The following is a 21,358-nucleotide window of genomic DNA, read 5'->3' as shown; positions in this document are numbered from 1 at the left end:
TTTTCTTTGCATTCTGTTTAATCTGTACATTGTTTCTACCATTTCCAGCCAAAATGCTGTGAAAAGAATGAGTACAATAATTTTTGTTCACACACACACACATATTAATATCACAGCATGGTTTTGTGGTTTAAGACATTTGCTCCACAACTACATGGTTTTGAGTTCAGTCTGTCTGTGCTGCAGCTTGGGCAGGTGTATTCCATGATGACATTTTCGCCAACCATAGTGGAAAGAAACTGAAAGAAGCCCTTGCGTGTGTGTGTGTGTGTGTGTTTGTACACTATTTGGAAAAAAAAATTCCCATCAAACAAATGGTGTTGTCTGTTTGCAGTCTTCTGTGAAAACATGATTTTGTTCAAAAGACTTGTTGACAGGTGAGAGATGATGACAGGAAGTGATTCAAGCTGTTGAAAATCTGCCTCAATGAAATAAATCTGACCCATACATACATTGGAAAGTGGGTGTGGTGAGATGATGGTGATGATGACAGTGGTGGTGTTGGTGGTGGGGAGGGAGAAGGATATGCTTTTATTTGTAGTATATTATATGATGGTGATAAGGATAAGGCAGAGGAAGAGGAGGATGGTGATTATGATGATGATGAGGAGAACAACGAATATACACTTTATTTGTTGTATATTATATGATTGTGTACATTAAAAAAAAGAGAAAAAGACCTGCTTGAAAAGTTTCTCTTTTAGAATTTTTAGTATCACTCCCCCTTGCACTGAAAGTTTACCATTGAATAATGAATGTCAAACCAAACGTACCATGTGTATTTATTTAATACCTTACTGTATTTATTGATGAAAATCTTTTATGTCTATACTTTATTACCTAACATAATTGGCCTGGAAAGACCATTTTGGCTATAAAAGATATAACCATATATAAATTTTACAATGAAGGAGCACAACAGTTGATAGCACAAACCAGTGGTGTAGGGTCTGAGGTGGTTGTTTGACATGCTAGAAATAGATAGTTGCCAAATCTTCTCCATATCACACCATTACCTCTATCTAAAAAAAGAAAGGAAGGAGTACATTGGATAATATAGTCCTAGTTACACTGTATTTGAAAGAAAGACAGAGAGATCATGTAGTTGGAATATCTTTGGTCAGAACTGACCTGGAGCTAAACAGTAGCAATGAAGGAGCCACTACATGGTTGCCCACTTTACTAGAAATAGAAGGTGAATCTCCCTTAAATCATACTCTTATCATCTTAATAAAAAAACAAGCACATATTAGATAAGGTAATCTTTGATATATTATAACAAAATAAATGGAAAGATGGGATGGTCATAGCTGGAAAGACTTTGATGGTAGATCTGGTTGATCAGGGAGTCCTGATCCAGGTCCAAAATACAACTTTACATAATTCCTTGTTATATTCCCTGTTACACTCTAAGCTTTCATCATTTGATACTGGATCACCACCTCTAATGCTCCCTGTATTGTGGCAAGACACCTTCTTCTGTCTCTCTCTCTCTTTGTCACACTCTAACCTTTCATCCTCTGACACAAGTTCCCCTCTTCAAATGCCCTTCCCCTCTCATAATTCCTTGTCTTATGAGTTACTTGGTTACCCTGCCAGAGCTGGTGCCACATTAAAAGCATCTAGTCCACATTGTAATATGGTTGGCGTTTGGAAGGGCATCCAGCTGTAAAAATCATGCCAAAACTAACATCACCTGTGCTAGTGTCAAGTAAAAAGCACTGAGTCCACTTTGCAGAGTGGTTGGTGTTAGGAAGGGCTTCCAGCCGTAAAATCCCTGTCAAAAACAGACACAGTAGCCTATCGTAGGTTTTTCTACCTGGCTGGCTCCTTTCAACTGTCCTACCCATGCATGCATGGAAGACAGACGTTAAACGATGATGATGAAGATCCATCTAGTGTTGGTAAGAACTAAGACACTTGGCATTTATATGAGTTTTTTTTTAATAGCAGTTATGATAAGGTCAGACTTAGTAGCACAGATTGAGACAACCACAGCACTGTACAAAAAAAATCAAAAAGGTTAAGTGCTATCATGAGTTCTAGGACTCGTAGAACCACTTACCTTGTTTCCATGGTGTATGAGTGATCAGGCATGACTGGTGATAAGAAATGTGCTTCCTAATTACATGATTCTGTTCAGTCCTACTGTGCGGCACCTTGGCAAGTACCTTATGCTTTAGCCACAGGTTGATCAAAGCTTTGCGACTGAACTTGGTAGATGGAAACTGAAAGAACCCCATTGTATGTATGTGTGTGTTTGTGTCTGTGTTTGTCCTTACCTCCACAACCGGTGTTGGTGGGTTTACATCCCTGCAACTTAGCAGGTCAGCTAAAGAGACCAACAGAATAAGCACCAGACTTTGAAAACAAAGTGAGTTCTGGGGTCAATTCATTCAACTAAAATTCCTCAAGTAAAAGATAAAAAATCGCAACATTTCCCCTGAACAGGATGCTAGTCTTCCACAGGGTTACTCACATACAACAGAGTGGACTGGTACAACATAAAATGAAGTGTTTTGCTCAAGAACATGACACATCACCTGGTTTGGGAATTGAAACCACAATCTTGCAATTGTGAATGCAACACCCTAACCACTAGGCCACACATCTTCGCACAAAACTGTAAGTATTAGACTAGCGGTTCTTTACCCTTTTTTTAACCCCCACCCCTATAAAGTCGTTCTTGTGTCTAGCGCCCACCTAAATGATGAGTGGAGTGTCACAACTAAACTAACATAGGCCTATGTATAAAATCAATATTGAATTAAATTTTGGCATAAGGCCAGCAATTGTGGAAGAGGATCTAAGTCGATTAAATTGACCCCAATATTCAACTGGTACTTACTTTATCGACTCTGAAGGGCAAACATTTCAAGGGACTTTACATTGTAGAAAGTTATAAATATACATTATGTATATATATATATATATATATATATATATCATCATCATCATCATCATCGCTTAACATCTGCGTTTCATGTTGGCATGGTTGCACGGTTTGACTGAGGGCTGGCAAACCAGAAGGCTGCACCAGGCTCCAATCTGATCTGGCAGAGTTTCTACAGCTGGATGCCCTTCCTAACGCCAACTACTCCAAGAGTGTAGTGGGTGCTTTTACGTGCCACCGGCACGAGGGCCAGTCAGGCGGTACTGGCAACGGCCACACTCCAATGGTGTTTTTACATGTCACCTGCACAGGAACAAGTCCAGCGGCACTGGCAATACCCTTGCTCAAATGTTGTTTTCCACGTACCACCGATACAAGTGCCATATGTATATATATATATATATGTATATATATATATATATATATATGTACACTTATATGGTAGGCACAGTTTCCCCAATACCAAATTCAACTTGCATGGTATTGGTTAATCTGAGGTAAACAATACTTATCCATAGTGCTGTGCTGTGGTTTTGAACCAAAAAACACCTGGTTGCAAAGCTAACTCTTTATCCATGCAACTGTTGAAGGCAGATTATTTCAACTATACTATAAATGTCATGAAACAAGACATGAACATTATAAATTCTCATTCCCATCTATGTCTGTGTTTGTGTATATGTGTCTGTACATTTGTGTTATATATATATATATATATATATATATATATATATATATATATATATATATATATATACATATACATACATACATATATATATATACATATATATATACAGAGAGAGAGAGAGAGATGCATGGATATATATATATATATATATATATATATATATATATACATATATACACACACAGACATACATATATGTAAAAATGTGTGTGTTATATGTGTTGCTGTGTGTGTGTATGTATGTAAGTATATATATATATATATATATATGTGTGTGTGTGTGTGTCTGTGTGTGTGTATATATATATATATATATATATGTGTGTGTGTATATATGGCCTTCTGCCTAAATAAGAAATCAATATCCTAAATTCAGACATTATTCTCTCCAATATATCAATGATAACTTTTATGTGCTAAATGCCATCAAAAGCCTTTTCATTATCACCACCACTAACACCACCACCACCACCACCACTACCATTACCATAGCCATCATCATTATCAGCACCATTGTGCACCCACCCCACACACACTTCTGCTATTACTATTATTATGGTAATGGCATTATTTTGATGCTTACATAGCCTAAACTAGTCTATCCAGGTAGGTTTGGCAACTAACCATGTCTACACACAAACACATATATGAACAAGGTAGACTGTAGAAATGGTGAGATAGCTGGACAATATATCAGGACACTATATTAATATATTTTCAGTTCTGTTCACTTAATGAAAGATTACCAAAGCAAAACAAAGCAAAATGTGAATAAATATGTAAAAAAAAACAGTTGAGTTTTTAGTGGAAAGTTGTTAATATTTCCAAGATTGTTTGACCTGATATATTGGAACTACTACTACTACTACTATCATCATCATCATCATCATCATCATCATCATCATCATCATCATCATCATCATTATTATTAGTATTATTATTATTATTATGTAAAAGTCAAATAGCTGTTTAATAAACTGGCTCCCTTGGGAAATTCCATAGTAACAGCTGGCTGATTCAGACAAAACAAGTTCTGTGTGTGTGTGTGTGTGTGTGTGTGTGTGTGTGTGATCGTCATCAGTTACTGCCCCTTTTTCCATGCTGGCATGGCTTTGTGGTTACAAAGTTCGGTTTGCAACTGCATGATTTTGGGTACACTCTGACTATATGCTATCTGGGCTAAGTGTCATCTGCTGTAGCCTCAGGCCAACCAATGCCTTTGTGATTAGAGGTAGTTGGCCAAAACAGTACATAACGCCATTGTGTATGTATGTGCATTTGTGTGTGTGTATGTGTATGTATGTGTATTTGTGTGTGTGTATATGTATATATATATATATATATATATATATATATATATATATCACCATCATCTTGTCCTCTTTCCATGCTGGCATGGGTTGGACGATTTGACAGGAGCTGGTCAAGCAGAATATTGCACCATACTTCTGTGTCTGTTTTGGTATGGTTTTTATGGCTGAATGCCTTTCCAAATGCCAACCACCTTACAGTGTGGGCTGGATGCTTTTTAAGTGGCACCAGCACTGGCAGGGTCACCATGTAACTTGCAAGACAAGGAATCTTTGAGAAGGGAGGGGGCATATATATGTATGTATGTAAAACAATCAATCTTATGAACATTAGTTATGATCTTTTTGATAATTGGTGGAATTTTGACATCAATTAACATGCTGCATCATATACATGAAAATTAAAAAAGATATATACAAACTTATGTAAGTCCATGCAATGTTAGAAAAAGATACTACCAACCATCTCATCATGACTGTTAGCAAAGCAATACGTTATACATAAACAAATATAGTCTTATAAATACAATGAATGATAGTAGCTTATGACAAATGTCATATAAAGAATGACTTTAGGTTGACATATGATCAGAGAAGTATGTAGATAAAGTCTTGTTACGTTCCAAGATATGATCTGTTGTCACGTTTGGGTCAGTAGCACTGACAGTTCAAAGAAATCAAAGTGTACATAGGTGAGAACAGAAGAAGAGAAATGAAGATTCATATTGCAGTATCGGCAATAGCTGCTATATTCCCTGAAAGCTTTTAGTTAGAAGCAAGCATAAACAAGAAACCGGCTTAAAAAGAAATGCCAAATATATAAAATATAATGAAAGGTGAAAAAAAAAACCCATTATGAAAAGAGGATTTTGAAAAATAAGTATAAGGAATTAGGGTTAAAGAAGCTATGTGCTTCTCAAGAAATCATGTCAAATATTAAGTCTATAGTTGAAAAATATTAAAATTATCATTAGCAGAATAAGTGTTTAGTTATGAAAGAAAAAGGGAAGTTGAAAAATAAGTTATATATATATATATAACGGACTCTCCAGATGTTAGACGATGTATGAGGGTTTGGCAATTTCTAACTGAACAACCACACAGATGATTTGTTTATAGTGATCAATTGTTTGTGTATACATAAGCTCACTCCTTCCATCAGATCGACATTACCTGTACAGGTGGAACTGGGTGCTACATGTCAGATGTTGAAATGATTGCAGAGCAATGTGAAATGAAGTGCTTTGCTCACGAATACAATGCAACACTCAGTCTGGGAATTGAACCCACAACCTTGTAATCGTGAGTGCAACACTTAAACCACTATGCCATGTACCTTATATATATATATATATATATATAAGCCATAAATGATAGAGAAATAGTTTGGTGAAATTTTATTTAACAATAAGAAAATTCTAATATCATGACAAATTGTTTCGTAACTTAAAAACATGTAGATAGTTTATATTATTATATTTAATAATAAATAAATTACTTACATTCCTGCCTAAATACAAAATGCAAAAAATCCTTCAAAGCAATGCAGATTTAAGCTACATCCTCAGGTGAAAGAAAGTCTTCATTAAATACTTATAGAACACAAAGTTAATGTTTTAAAATATTATGAGACAGTAATAATAAAATTAATATGAATTGATAGGAGGATTTTCTAATAAATGGAAGGGAATTTTAGTAATATAATTAAAAAGTAACTAGTAGATATTATTAGTGCAATAAAAGAAAAGAGATATATTTATTACTAAAAATCTAAAAAATAAAGATAGTAAACATAGAGAAAAATAATATAATAATAATAATAATAATAGTAATAATGATAATAATAATAATAAAACACCAGGACTAACAAGTATATATAACATACATAAAATAGCACTACTAGGCACTGCACACATCCTACGTAAAATACACTTTCAATACTGTAAAAATAAGAGCATCTGAAAAGCCACAGCACATACCCAAGGCACACAGAGCTGCTCTGGGCAGTGTGGTGAAAGCACATGATGAAAATAAGACTACTGAATAATAATAATAATAATAATAATAATAATAATAATAATAATAATAATAATAATAATAATAACAAATTAAAACTAAGTAAAAATATTTAGAGACAATATCTATAAAATACAGGGAATTATATCAGCAAGAAAATATTGTATCATATTATTTAGTCTCTGTTTTGTAGAATTAAGGAGCTTTTTTTATGAGTACTACTGGATTACTTGAATCCATATATTGTGACTTAAATATATATATATATATATATATATATATATATATAGATATAGATATACAAGAATAAGGGCAGAGAATCGTCAATTAATAATAGAATTAATAATTAACAATTCTGCCAAGTAGTTCAGTATGAAAAAAACCTTTATCGGTAAAACTATTTATCATTATAAATATACAGGGATTAGCAATTGAGTTGCTTCTCCAACATACTGAAAATTTAGAAATAGCAGTCAAAGAACTACTGATTCCAAACTACAAATATATATATGTGTGTGTGTGTGTGTGTGTGTGTGTGTGTGTGTATACATACAGAGAGAGAGAGAAAGAGAGAGAAAGAGAGGGTAAAATGCATAGATGTATTACTCGAGGGAAAGCCTATATCATTAAGGCAATTAGAATCTAAATTAAATAAAGTGCAAGTGATTAATTCTGTTGGAAATAATTAACACCATAAGAATTGATAAGTGAAGGTACAAGATGTTGAGCATGAGAATTAATTAGTGAAGCATTTCAATTAACACTGAGAACTGGAATGCTAATATTGACACTGTATATATTATATAAGATTGCTAAACAAATTTTTTTTTTAAATTATTAAATTGTTAGAAAGAGTGGATCCCAGATTTACACTTTAGAATTTTTAATGACTCCATACAACACAAATTACAACTATCCCCACCTCATTTATGACGAAGTGTAGTATGTATAATTGACCACAAAATAGATTAATTAATGTTACTATGTTTGGGATCCCAAACAAATTTGGATCAGAATATGTGATTATTCCATATACATTTAAATTGACATTGTGGCACCAGTACAGTAGAATACTTTAAAAGGTGTTTGAATGCAACATTTATATACTAAATTTGTCCAGAGGTACTAATTAGTTTAAGAGCATTTATATTGATCCCTACAATTAGACATGCTTTTATATTTATTTACTAGCAAAATGTTATTAATTGTATTGGCATTAAAGTTGATGTTAGGATTAAAAGTATTATTTATTTCAGATAAAGATATATTTTAACAACAGAGATAAATCTACGACTGGAATAATTAAAATAATGAAAATCAAATGCACAGTTATTAATACTATTTAATTTTTTCTTGTTGACAACAGGTATATTGTTGGCTAGATTAGGTATGGGAGAATAAGCTGATTTAACTGTATATCTATTAGATATTTTGCTGTACTTTTTAGAAGGGGAAAAGTGCCTTTCCAACACTCAGAAGACAATTCTATGAGTGTGAGATGCCACTTGATGTCTGCTGACATTATTTCTATTATGTTGTGGTGAATGGTGCAACCAGATTTAGAGTTACATGTTCTATTACTCTCATAGAAGGTGTTGTAATTAAGATTGTTGTGTAAGCCTGGCATATTTGTATTCAATTTTATTACTCTTCATAAGTAGAGGTCCCTTATTCAAGTCATCAAAGTCTGGCAAGTTTTACATTAATGTATGAGTTGTTCTCATTTCCATCAATTTGGATTGCTATTTTCCGCTTGAGTTTTCACCAATCAACACTAGAGCCTGGCACATGCTTAACCTTAGAATAGGTATACAGATCTCTGTATGTTGTAAGAGGAGACTAAAATGGAATGGAAGGGGATCTGACTATAAAACACCGTCTGAAAATGTTCCATAGCTTCAGGTCAGTCATTGCCTTCTGAGTGAAGCTGCATAGATGGAAACTGCATCAAACAATAAAGCAGAGTATTTGTGATGAAGTTGTAGATGTATGATAAAGCCTTTTGATACCCAGTAACATATATACATACATATATTGTTAGATAGTGTTAGTATTACTGGATGATGATAACACAGTGAATATCAATAGAACACTGTGTATGGCTACTACAAAGCAGTTATTGTAGTCCCAGCACACAAACTCAGATCAAATCAGTAACCAAATAACTTGCCAACTGAAGAATTCTTGTCATTTATTTGAGTGATTGTGGAAAATATTATTCCTGCTTGAATATAGCTCAGAATGCCATGAAACATGAGAGATATTTATACCAATGTGTGTGTGTGTGTCTATTTATCTATCTGTCTATATATTTATATGTTTATTGTGTGTGTGTGTGAATGTGTGTATGTATACATAGAAAACTGATTTAAAATCTTTGTTTCAGGTATTGAAGACCAACCTGTTTTGTTTTTTGTTTGTTTGTTATATATTTTCTCTTTATATTTATTTTTTAATGATTTTGTTGTGTTTTTTGTGTGTGTGTGTGTGTGTGTGTGTTGTTTTATCTGCTACATTCTTTAACATGCTTTATATATTTATGACAAATAATTCTCTCCATTTCAAACATTCATATGCATACATCTATTCACTGGATCACAAAGACATACATACATACATACATACATACATACATAGTTAGACAGTTATAGTTGAGCATTCTTGTACTGGAGGAGACACACACTCACACACATGTATATATGCACACACTCACACACACATGTATACAGACACATACATGCATATTGCAATAAAGCATACATAGATATGCACCAAGACACATATGCACACACTGCTGCAATAGGGCAGACAAAAACATGCACACACACATTTGTGAACACCACTGCACTGGAGTATATAGATGCACATATATGCACAGATGGACACTGCTGTACTGGAGCACACAGCTACACAGACACCAAGACACACCAGACACACCTACGCTGAAGCATTTGGTACACATTCATTGCTTTGCACTAGGACACACACATAGTTACTTACACATACACACACACACATTCATGCACACTCACACATCTGCAGCCTTGCATTGGAGTATGCACATCTAAACACGTGCACTACATGCCTTTACATACATCACATCCATCACTGCTCTGAAGCACATGGACGAATGGACACACACACACACACACACACACACACACATGCATACACACTTATACATGTACACACACACACAGACACATACACATGCATACATAAACACACATACATGTCTGCATCTTTGCATTGAAGTGTGCTCACATGCCTTTACACACATTACTGATCTGAAGTACATGGACACACTGATCTGTGCACACACACACACACACACATTCACACACCTATATATACACACATGCACACACACAAAGTATTTTCTCATAATTAAATGTTTCAATACAAACTCCTGTTATCTTTTTGTTCTGATGTTTCTCTCCCTGTTCCTCTCTTCAAGTGAACTCTTCAAATTCCTCAACACACTTAATTTGATCCTAATTACAGAATATTATGCATGTGCATATACATTAATTAGTTCACTCATAAAAACACCCACACACACACCCACACACTTGTACACATACTTAAATATGTACAACATACACATGCGCATACACACATATGCATATACATGGAATTATTCTTTTCTTGTTCATTTTGTCATTAACAATTTCAATAGATGTATTTAATGCTTATGATCATTTGTATGTGTGTGTTTATGCCTCTATACATGTATATGAATGTGTGTGTGTGTCTGTATGTGTATGCATACGTGTGAGTTTGTGTATGTATGTGTGTGTGTGTGAGTTTGTGTGTGCATCCACATGTATATATGTGTGTGTGTATATGCTTATACATGTATGTGTGTGAATCTATATGTGACTGTGTTATAGGTGTAATGTGTGATGAAACACATTTATTTAACACTGAAGCCATTTTCTATATAGGACACTCTGACAGCAATTCGTGAGGAGAACAGGCACTTTGAAGAACTCCACAGCATTGTAAGATTTGCTTCTTGCAGCTAACTTTTAAGTTCTTGATAGAGCTGCTGGCATTCATATTCTCTCTCTCATCCTCTCTTTCTCTGACATTTCAAGGATTTAGAAACTACTATTGCATCAAATACTTCTCTTTTAATTGCCTGGTATCTTATCTTTAATAGGCTTCTTTTGCTTGCATTAAAATGATATATCAATATGATAATTATTAGTGCGACATGTATTTCTCTCATCTGATATTTATAGTCTTGATATGTAATCACCAATAAAAACACAATAAATTCACTTAGTGTATACAAATAAGCAGTGTATGCTTTGTTTTATGAAGCATGGCTGTATCTTGTATTTTATCAAAGATAAAAGCATTGTAATTTCAACCTAATCTAACTGAAATCTAAACATCTACCCCCTACATGGTTTCAAATGCCTGCAGTTTCTTAATTCTTTTAAGCAAAGCTATTAACAATATTGTTATTTAAAGTGAACGGTACCACATAAAAATCAATCTTTAAAATATGCTATTATAAATGGTTATATTTAACATAGTCATATTTTGTTTAGAATTTTGAAATTTTTGAGTTTAAATTTTTACTTCCTCCACCATACTGATAATGCTGTTTGAATTTTCAACAACATATAGTAGGTGCAGGAATAATTGTGTGATCATGACATTTGCCTCCCAACTACATGGTTCCAGGTTCAGTCCCATTATATGTAGCATCTTGGACGAATGTCTTTTACTATAGCCTTAGTTCACCCAAAGTGGATATCATCATCGTTTAACGTCCGCTTTCCATGCTAGCATGGGTGGAAACTGAATGAGTCATCTTCTGCTTCTACCTTACCTGTTTATTTGCTTAAAATTTACCTGATCATTGCAGGTTTTTGCTATGATGTAATCTAAGAATGTATCAATAAAATGATGCTGAAACAGCTGTTGTGAATTTTGAACTCCACTTATATTCTTCTTATATATATATATATATATATATATATATATATATATATGTATATACACATGCACATACAGACACACACACACATGCATGCATGTCAGAGAAATAAATAATTTGTTTGGGAACAAGTAAGGGTTGGCAACAAGAAGGCCATCCATCTGTAAAAAAATTTACCTCCATGAATTCCATCAGATCCATGCAAGCATGGAAAAAAGATGTTAGAATGGTGGTGATATTTGATCCTGCTTAAAAAAAAAGTTATTGGATAGTTTAAAATCATTCTTTTTTTTTAATTAGCGATCAATGTTGTTGAGTTGAAAATTAAATCAATAATTTATTAGGGATTGCCAAAAGCGAGAACCTTAAGCATGAATGATCATTTAATTGCAAATATTGAAAACACCAAGAATAGACTGCATTTTATTGCTATTGCTGCTCAGCAGGGATTGCAAATATACTCATATTTGTGGTTTTACTAAAGGCTTGTTATGATCGTTACAGTTTGAATAAAGATGATCTGGAAAATTCCCTAATGATTTTTACTGTTCCACCTGATCAAACAAATTAATGAACCACTGCTTGGTAAATCCCTTCTCTATTGAGTCTAATTTTACCTGGTTGCTCAGCTTGCTAGAATTGGTTTTTGAATCTCTCTTAAATCACACTAAGCTATCTTCAAAGAAAATGGAAGGTCACATTGTGTAATGTGGTTCTAGATCTTCAAAAATGTGTGTGGCCAAAGCTGGAATGTTTTTCATAATAGGGTTGCTTGACGAGGGGTGGCCATTGTTGGAATGCTTTTCATAATAAGTATGCTTGATGAGGGCTGATCTGAGGCAAAACAACTCGGACAATATTTATTTTATTTTCCATTATTTTAAGTCATTTTTAATAAACCTGTCTGTACCTTTTAGAGTAAGCTCGTGTGTATTTGAAAGAAAAGTAAATTCCGGGTTATTTTAGTATAACTTAGTTTATTCTACTAAATGAATATGGTGATATTGACTAGGATATACTTGGAGACCAAATTTCTTATATAACAACCTACATTATCTGTTACATCAGTTTTTCATATAGATTTCCATTTTACTTATAAAAATATTGGATTTCTATGTGTACAGCTGATGAACAATTGTCACTATAAGATATCTGCAAGGAAATCTTTAAAAAAACAAAAAAAAACATGTATTGTTTTTCAAGTGATATATCCATAATTTTGATACTGTAAAATCCACATTAGATAAAAGTTAACATTAGTTCCTATATTACTAAAGATATAACATTACATCACTAGTTCTCTTCCTTGTTAGTTTCATTTATGATATTATTCTCCTTGTACTAATTTGTATATCTTACCTTGAAACTTTCAACTAATACACTAAATGTCATTTTCCCTTTGATTTGTTTCATTTACTAAATGAATGTTTAATTCTATACATATTTTACTGCAGCTTGTTCAAGCTCAGTTATATATGCATGCCTGACAAATGTTTAATCATTAGTCTGATTTATATTGTTATTGTTTGTTGTTAATTAACATTTTTTTCTAATTAATAGCATAAGGTTTATATTGTTATGTAATTTGTGTGAATTAATTTTCCTAGTTATTTTCTTAATTTCTCTTCCTTTGCATGTATAAATATAAGCCTATTGAAAGTTTTGCCAACATTTATACCTGGAATTGTGTGCCAAATTAAATGTTAATCTAATATAAATCACAGTGTTTCTTCTTTACAGATGCAAAATTTTATTGTATTTAAATGGATTTTCAAAATAGTTCTGATTTTCTTCCTTTTATTTTTTAATTCTAACTAGTAAAATATCTTCACAGTTTGCTTTTAACATCTATAAAATATAAATAGTACTGAAGTTGATATAACTCATATTTTTGCATTGTCAATTTTAAAATCTTTGAAATTTTTTCTCATTTAATAGCATAAGGTTATTTTATTCTAAAACGAAGGCTCCTTTTTCTGTTGATTTCATAGCCTTTTTTAAAAAAACAACCTTTTTTTAATAAACTGAGAGCTTTCAAATTCTATATTGATAAAACTCAAGTATATACATGTAATTTTTTAAAAATTTGAAATTGAGAAAACGAACAGTGTTTTTCTTTCTTTCTAAATTTGATTCATAAAACTGTCAAATATTGCAATATGTAATTATCAATACCAAAGTTCCAAAAACATTTTTATTTATTGGAATCAACAGTAAAAGGCAAAAAAAAAAAAATGTCAATAATTTATGAAATATTGGTCTCTGCAAAAATAGTCAATTTGTTCTTGTGCATATATATATATATATATATATAATTCCCATGGAAATCATATATACATGCACTTGTATATACATACTCACTTTCATACACACACGCATACATATATAGTGAGATATTGAAAGAAAAAGCACCACTTTTTGTTGGTGAATTTAAAATATTTTTTCATCATAATGATATGCATGAAAGTCAAGATTTTAACAAGTCTCTTAACAAGTTAATCACAAATAAACCTGGATTTCTAACTATGAATGATAATTTTCCAAACAACTAAACATTCATAACAAGTAACCTAATGACGATTCTACTGACACCATTACCGACTAAATTAGAACTTATTGTTTGAATTAGCATTAAAAGATCACCAGGTATTTGTAAAGACAGTCTCTTGAAAATATTCAGTATCTGCAAAATTATTTATTTTCTCCCTATTTTTCAACTTTTTGCTCAAGTTTTTCTGTTATTATTTCTAGAAATATGCACTTTTCTAAATGAGAGTATCTATCTTTGTAGTAACATAAAAATATTCTGTTATCAGTGATATTACTGATGTCAGGCAATGAAGTCAAGGTGTCAGGATTTGAACTTTTTTGTAATACTAGACATATTTAGTTGATCATTATGGACTAGCTATAAGCATCCATTAAGTACATATTGTTTTATTCTACATCTGATTCATTTTCATGGAAGAAAAATCATTAATGCCCTTCAGAAAAAGACGCAATATCACATAATTTTAATTGCTTCCTTTAAAATATTTCTGTCTAGGATATTATTATTTGATATCTATTTTACTCTATTTATATATGTTTGTGTGTGTGTGCATTTATATATATATATATATATATATATATATATATATATATATATACCTATATATATTTAGAGTATTTAGGAAATTACTTTGATACAGTTATAATATTTAGAGAAATTTTTTTTTAAGTTAAGATTAAGAAAGAAACTTTTTAGAGAGTAGAATGGTACTAACCTTTAGGAAGGTGTTTCAAAAATTGTGTGTAGGCATTAATAACACACACACACACACACACACACACACACTAATATGGAACAGCAAAAATGGATGCTCTACACAACATTGATGGAAAAATATTCTTTATTTGTGGGTTAACGAGCTACCAATGGTTTCATGTGAAGAGAGATCTCTTAAAAATTTTCAAACTGCTACCTGGTAACATTGGTACTCCATTTTAAAGATGATTAGCAGCATTCTCATGTGGCAGGCTTGAAAATTGTAAAGAGTTCCTTTTTTTATAGGAAACCATTTGGTAGCCTTTTTAACCCACAAATAAAGTATGCGTGTGTGTGTATACCCCATTCAGCTAGGGTTGACTTTACTTTCATTGCTCCAAGAATCAATAAAATAACTATTTATAAGAACAGTATGTTACTGAAACATATGGTATTCTATATATTACAGCATTATTGAAATTTAAGCATATTGCTTTGCATTCTTAATATCATGTGATATTAGGATTGTAAAAGTTATCAGATTTATTTTTATTGCTTAAGTGGATTACGATAATACTAGAGACATTATTACATTTGTTATAAACTGCTTTAGATTAGCAGCAAGGTTAAATATTAGGAATGAGTGATGTAATTGACTGTTTCAATACAAATATATTATTGATGTTTATTTATTGAGCCTCACTCTTATCAAAGAGATAGAATCAAAACTCAGTGCCGACGTGATTTAATATCCAATCTAAGAGATATCAAACTAGATAATCTCAGACATTTAATCAAATGTGTTTCTCTTTCTGTCATTGCCAGTGTTGCACTGGTGCTCACATTTTACCGTGTGCACACAGGGAAAATACGTTCACATTTTACAAGGAAAATATGTACTCACAATATTTGAGATGTAATCGGACATTTTACTTGAAGAAATTTGAGTGATAGTCACTCACATGGCTATACATACATATATATATATATATATATATATATATATATATATATATATATATATAGAGAGAGAGAGAGAGAGAGAGAGAGAGAGAGAGAGAGCTATATCTTATAAGCATGTATATATGAATGATACTTTTAAGCATATATATATATATATATATATATATATATATGTATATATATAAATATAGGCATGGTTGTGTGGTAAGAGTCTTGCTTCCCAACCACATGGTTCTGGGTTCAGCTCCACTGCATGGCACTTTGGGCCAGTGCCTTCTACTATAGCCTTGGGCCAACCAAAGCCTTGTGAGTGGATTTGGTAGACAGAAAGTGAAAGAAGCCTGTCATATATATATTTATGTGTGTGTCTTTGTGTCTGTGTTTGTACCCCCCCCCCCATCACTTGACAGCCGATGTTGGTGTGTTTACGTACCCGTAACTTAGCAGTTCAACAAAAGAGCCTGATGAAATAAGTATCAGGCTTACAAAGAAGCAGTCCTGGGGTTGATTTCTTTGACTAAAATGCAGTGCTCCAGCATGGCTGCAGTCAAATAACTGAAACAAGTAAAAGAGTAAAAGAATATATCCCTGTGAGCATGTGTATATATACCCTTGTAAGCATATGTATATCTATACTTGTAAGTATGTGTATGTGTGTGTATATGCACACATATATCCTTATAGCACTCATTAGTTTTAATAATGTCATTTACGTGAGGTGTAGTTATGCAATATAAAATGTAAAAGCTACATGTTGCCTCTTGAGAGATATATAAGTAACATCCGTTTCTTAGAAAACCTAGCTTTAACCTTTGGGAAAACTGGAGAAGACATAAATTCTGAAAGCTCTAAATTCATTTCATATATACCCCATCTTCCTCATTCACAATAAAGAGTATGTATAAATATTAAATTTATTTACTCTGAAAACCAAGCATTGCCTTTCCCTTTTAAATGCAGTATAACCTAACCCATCTTCTGATCTATGTTGTTCCGATATATGTTTTAACTAAATAAGATTGCTATAACAGCATTCTATAAAAGTTTATAACACCGTTTCTGATAATGGATTAATGGATTTATATAAAGCACTCTCTTATATAAGTTCTCTTATATAAGTTACAGCTGCCTAAGTTTTTTCCAAATGCCATTTCTATATGATAACTATCAAAGGAATTAACAAATTATTTCTTTTCCAGTGGTTTCTTTCTTTCTTTTCTCTCTTTTTTCTTTAGTCTTTATTTGGTCATTTCATTGAATTCTGTGGAGCAAATTATTCAAATTAGGACACAGATATTTCTTATGCTTCTTGGAGCTTTTATTTAAAAAAGATTAAATAATTTACATAAATATCTACTTTGCTTTGCTTTTGCACAACTTGCATTTATTCTACAGTCTCATATTGTTAAATGTCTTTCTATTCCAATTTTTTTCAGATAAAATGTCAGTTTTAAACATTTAGAGAAAACAGAATTACACACTAACACGCACATATATACATATGCACACATGTATGCAAATACACAAACACACACACATATACATATATATATATATACACACACACATACATATACATATATACATACATACATACATATATATATATATATATACATATATATATATATATATATATATATATATATATATATATATATATATATATATACATATATATATATATATATATATATATATATATATATATATATATATATATAACTCATCATTAAATTATAAGGTTTTATGTTCAATTCCTGAACTGGACAGTGCATTGTGACATTGGGCAAGTCACTTCATTTCATGTTTATCCAGTCTTTTTAGTTGCAAATGAGTACTACCTTGGTTCTGGTTCAGCTCCTTCTCCCACCAGCTTTCATATTTAGGATGTTGCACAAGATTAAGGGTAATGGGTCCATGAGGTTATCTATATCCGTTCATGACTACACAGGCACTTTAAACAATTAGCATAAGCATGTTACATGTTACTAAGCCACGATCATTCATGAGTAACAGCTGTTTGTATTGTGCACACACATTAATTTATACATGGGTTATCATGCAGCAGTGATCAACTGTAGTGAAAAAAAGTTTATATGCTTAAACTTATAGTTTATAGTTTATATCTCACCAAAGTTAAAATGGCCTTTTGTTGTAATTCCATAATTTTTGATATGCATTAATATCGTGAAACATGTTTAGTTTATGTTACTTTCTCAAACTTTTTTTTTTTATAGTTATAGCATTTGAATAGATTTCTTTAAGATGTATTGAGCTTACAGATTTCATAACCCACAAGATTTACAGTTCTCTATAACATTGTATGATAATGAAGGGGCTCTAAGTGGTTAGAAATAACAACCAAATTTCTTTCAAATGACAATCTGCCATTAAATAAGAAATGTATATTAACAATGTTTGAGGAAAAAGAATAAAAGAACATTCTTTTAATGTCTTCTAACCTGTAATTATTTGCTGTCTCCTATAAGAAATGTCCCATTTTGTAAAATAATGAATTTAGTGTAATGTATTTGCCTAGGGCTATGTCATGCTGATGAGTTCAAATAATGATGAAATGGCACTGTACATGACAACCTAGGATAGAAACTTTTTAATCTTTATAATAAGTAAAAGAAAAACAATCTAAATATGTATATGCTGTGCATCATCATTTCAAACTTCTAACCTGCCATGATTGATTTAGAAGTGATTATCTCCCTTACAATAACTGGCCACTAGGGAAGACCAAATGTTTGTGTGTATTCTATGATATATAAAAAGGTAGGTGAATGTGTATGGCATAGTAGTTAGGCTGTTGTACTCACGATTGATTGCTAGATTGTGGGGTTGATTCCCTGACTGGGTGGCATACTGTGTTCATGAGCAAAACACTTAACTTCATGTTGCTCCAATCTCCCTTTCAATCAGGGGGAAATGTTGGCCTGCTTGCCTAGCCAGCAGGGTGGTGTCATTTGAAGACTAAAACAATACAAAAATGCATTGTGACCAGCGATGTGTAACAATATCTGATAGCCTGGTCAGTCATGTGATCATGTGATTAAAAGATAGAACAGTCAGCTGGATTGCCTTTGATCATGGGTCTGAACTATAGCTAAACAACAACAACAACAACAACAATAACAATTGTTTGATTCTATTTTGAATTTTAAATCTCCTAGGTGATAATTGCACTCAATTCTTTGTAAATCTATTTAACAGATTTACTTCTTAAAAGCCTCATAAACTGTCATGTTAATTATTTATAGAATTACACTGTAATTTCCTGTTTGTTATGAAGAAATATTCTTCACATAATTGTTGGAAATAATTGTATTTGGCTTTATTCTATTCCTGAGTCTAAAGGTGTGAACCAACTCATCAGCTATCTGCTCTTGGGTGCCTCATCAACACCACAACCACTGCTGCAAAACTGTTGATTATGGAAACATTAACTTAATGAAAGAGTCTCTGCAGTATTCTCAATCTGCTAGAAATAGCAGTAAAATTTCCTGCAGATCTTATCTTACTGTCTTAGTAAAAGACAGACAGATGCTTGAAAATAAAATGGAATTGTGATGCTTGTGATGCTATTGGATCTTAGGTTTACTCAATCAGGCTCTGACCTGGGGCTAAACAATACATTGGAAGATGTGGCTACTTCATATGAAGCAGAATGTTTATCATTGCTATTGATTTGGTTTGAACATTCATCTGCTTAATTGAAAAGAATAAAATGAAACTCTCCTGGAGTTTTATTTTACTGACCCCATAAAGGAATTGAACTCAGAGTGTGAAGAGCCAGAAGAATTGTTCAACATTCTAGTGATTCTATCAGCTTTCTACCTTAGGAAACAACAACAGTGTAGAAATTTGCCCAATATTGTGATGGATATAGATTCAAATAAATAAATAGATATTTCACAAAAAGAATTTTACTTGACACTGCTAAGTTTCAATAATCAAACTAAGTATACTTCGAATCTGTTAACAAATTTAGCCAAAGTGCAAGTCCAGTCATTGCCTGCAGCTGAGAGGATTCAAGTATCAATAGTTTAATATAAACTTATCATATTAATGAAGATTGTAGTCTTAAAGTGTGGTATGAAAATATTGATTCATTTGACATGATGCTATTGTGTCTATTTACTTGTATGTAGGCTACTTGCAAGAAGACTTTGGTCATTTCAGAATACTGTCACCTCCATCAGGTGTTACATGTTACATTGACTTATTAGTTTATTCCTAATCACTGCTTGGCACTGATGCTGCTATCTTTATCCTGACCAGGCAGTCCAATAGTGCAACTCAGTCACTAAAGTTGACTGCGTTTTAGTTTAAAGCTATGGCTTTGAATCTACCCAGGGTTATGTCTCTTTGGTATTTCCCATTGAGGAAGGATAAAGAGCCAGAGATATGTGTCTTGGAATCCAATATATATATATATATATATATATATATATATATCTTTGAAACTGGATCTTGAAACACCTCACATAAAGCTATAAAGGATAACATGTAAATATCCAAGAGGGTTTTGTAACCCAATATTTACATGCTGTTATTTGTAGTTTTATTGTGATGAGACTTATGACACCCCCTTGTGAGAGATAGACTGGTCCAAGTAAGTATAAATAGTAATGATCTGAGTGAGTTTGGAGTCGAGTGAAGTTCGTGTTAGTTCGCAGTGAAGTCAGAAGGTATTGGTTGGTTAGTTCACAAAGAATATTGATTGTTGGTTTGTAAAGAGATTTGTTAGTTTGTTACATTGTTTTTTTACTGTTGTCTGGTTATTTATTGCATGTAACAATTATGTTACAACATTTGGTGACAAGGGTTGCAAAGCTCATGTAGGTTATCTAACAATTTGTTCATGATACAACTTGTTAAATAATGGAAAACTTATTAGCTTCCATAGTACAGTCGCAAAAAACAATAACAAGAACAGCAACAGCAACAACAACAATTATTAGAGCTATATGAAAAGAAGTCCAAAAATGAGGTAAGTTCGTTTTCATCAGACGGTGATTCGAACTTGATTAAGGAATTCAGTTATAACTGAGAGGAGGATATAACTTTTGCATCATGCTACAGAAGATATGAGGAAATTTTTAAGTAGAATTTGTCCGAGTAAAGTATAAATAGTAACGATCCAAGTGAGTTCAAAGTTCAGAGTTTGGAGTCAAGTGAAATTCTTGTTAGTTTGCAGTGAAATCAGAAGGTGTCAGTTGGTTAGTTCACAAGGAATATTGATTGTTAGTTCATAAAGAGATTTGATAGTTTC

General features: G+C 32.3%; 1 protein-coding gene across 9 annotated transcripts in view; it reads left to right on the top strand.

Moving 5' to 3' along the window:
* The window catches only part of LOC106881484 (muscle-specific protein 300 kDa), an 815,448-nt gene that overhangs the window by 363,880 nt on the left and 430,210 nt on the right, over positions 1-21,358 (top strand). For 6 of the 9 annotated variants that reach the window (XM_014931925.3, XM_014931938.3, XM_014931932.3 and 3 more), the window contains one exon: positions 10,858-10,914. The exons of the other annotated variants lie outside the window; for them this stretch is intronic. In XM_014931925.3, the coding sequence (XP_014787411.2) occupies positions 10,858-10,914 (57 nt within the window). The remainder of the gene's footprint in view (positions 1-10,857; positions 10,915-21,358) is intronic. 9 annotated transcript variants of the gene reach the window in all.

Source organism: Octopus bimaculoides, chromosome 4, assembly GCF_046866305.1.
Source record: "Octopus bimaculoides isolate indiv1 chromosome 4, ASM4686630v1, whole genome shotgun sequence".
Lineage (NCBI taxonomy): Eukaryota > Metazoa > Mollusca > Cephalopoda > Octopoda > Octopodidae > Octopus > Octopus bimaculoides.
The sequence above is the reverse complement of the archived record's forward strand: the minus strand, read 5'-3'. Positions and strand labels throughout refer to the sequence as shown.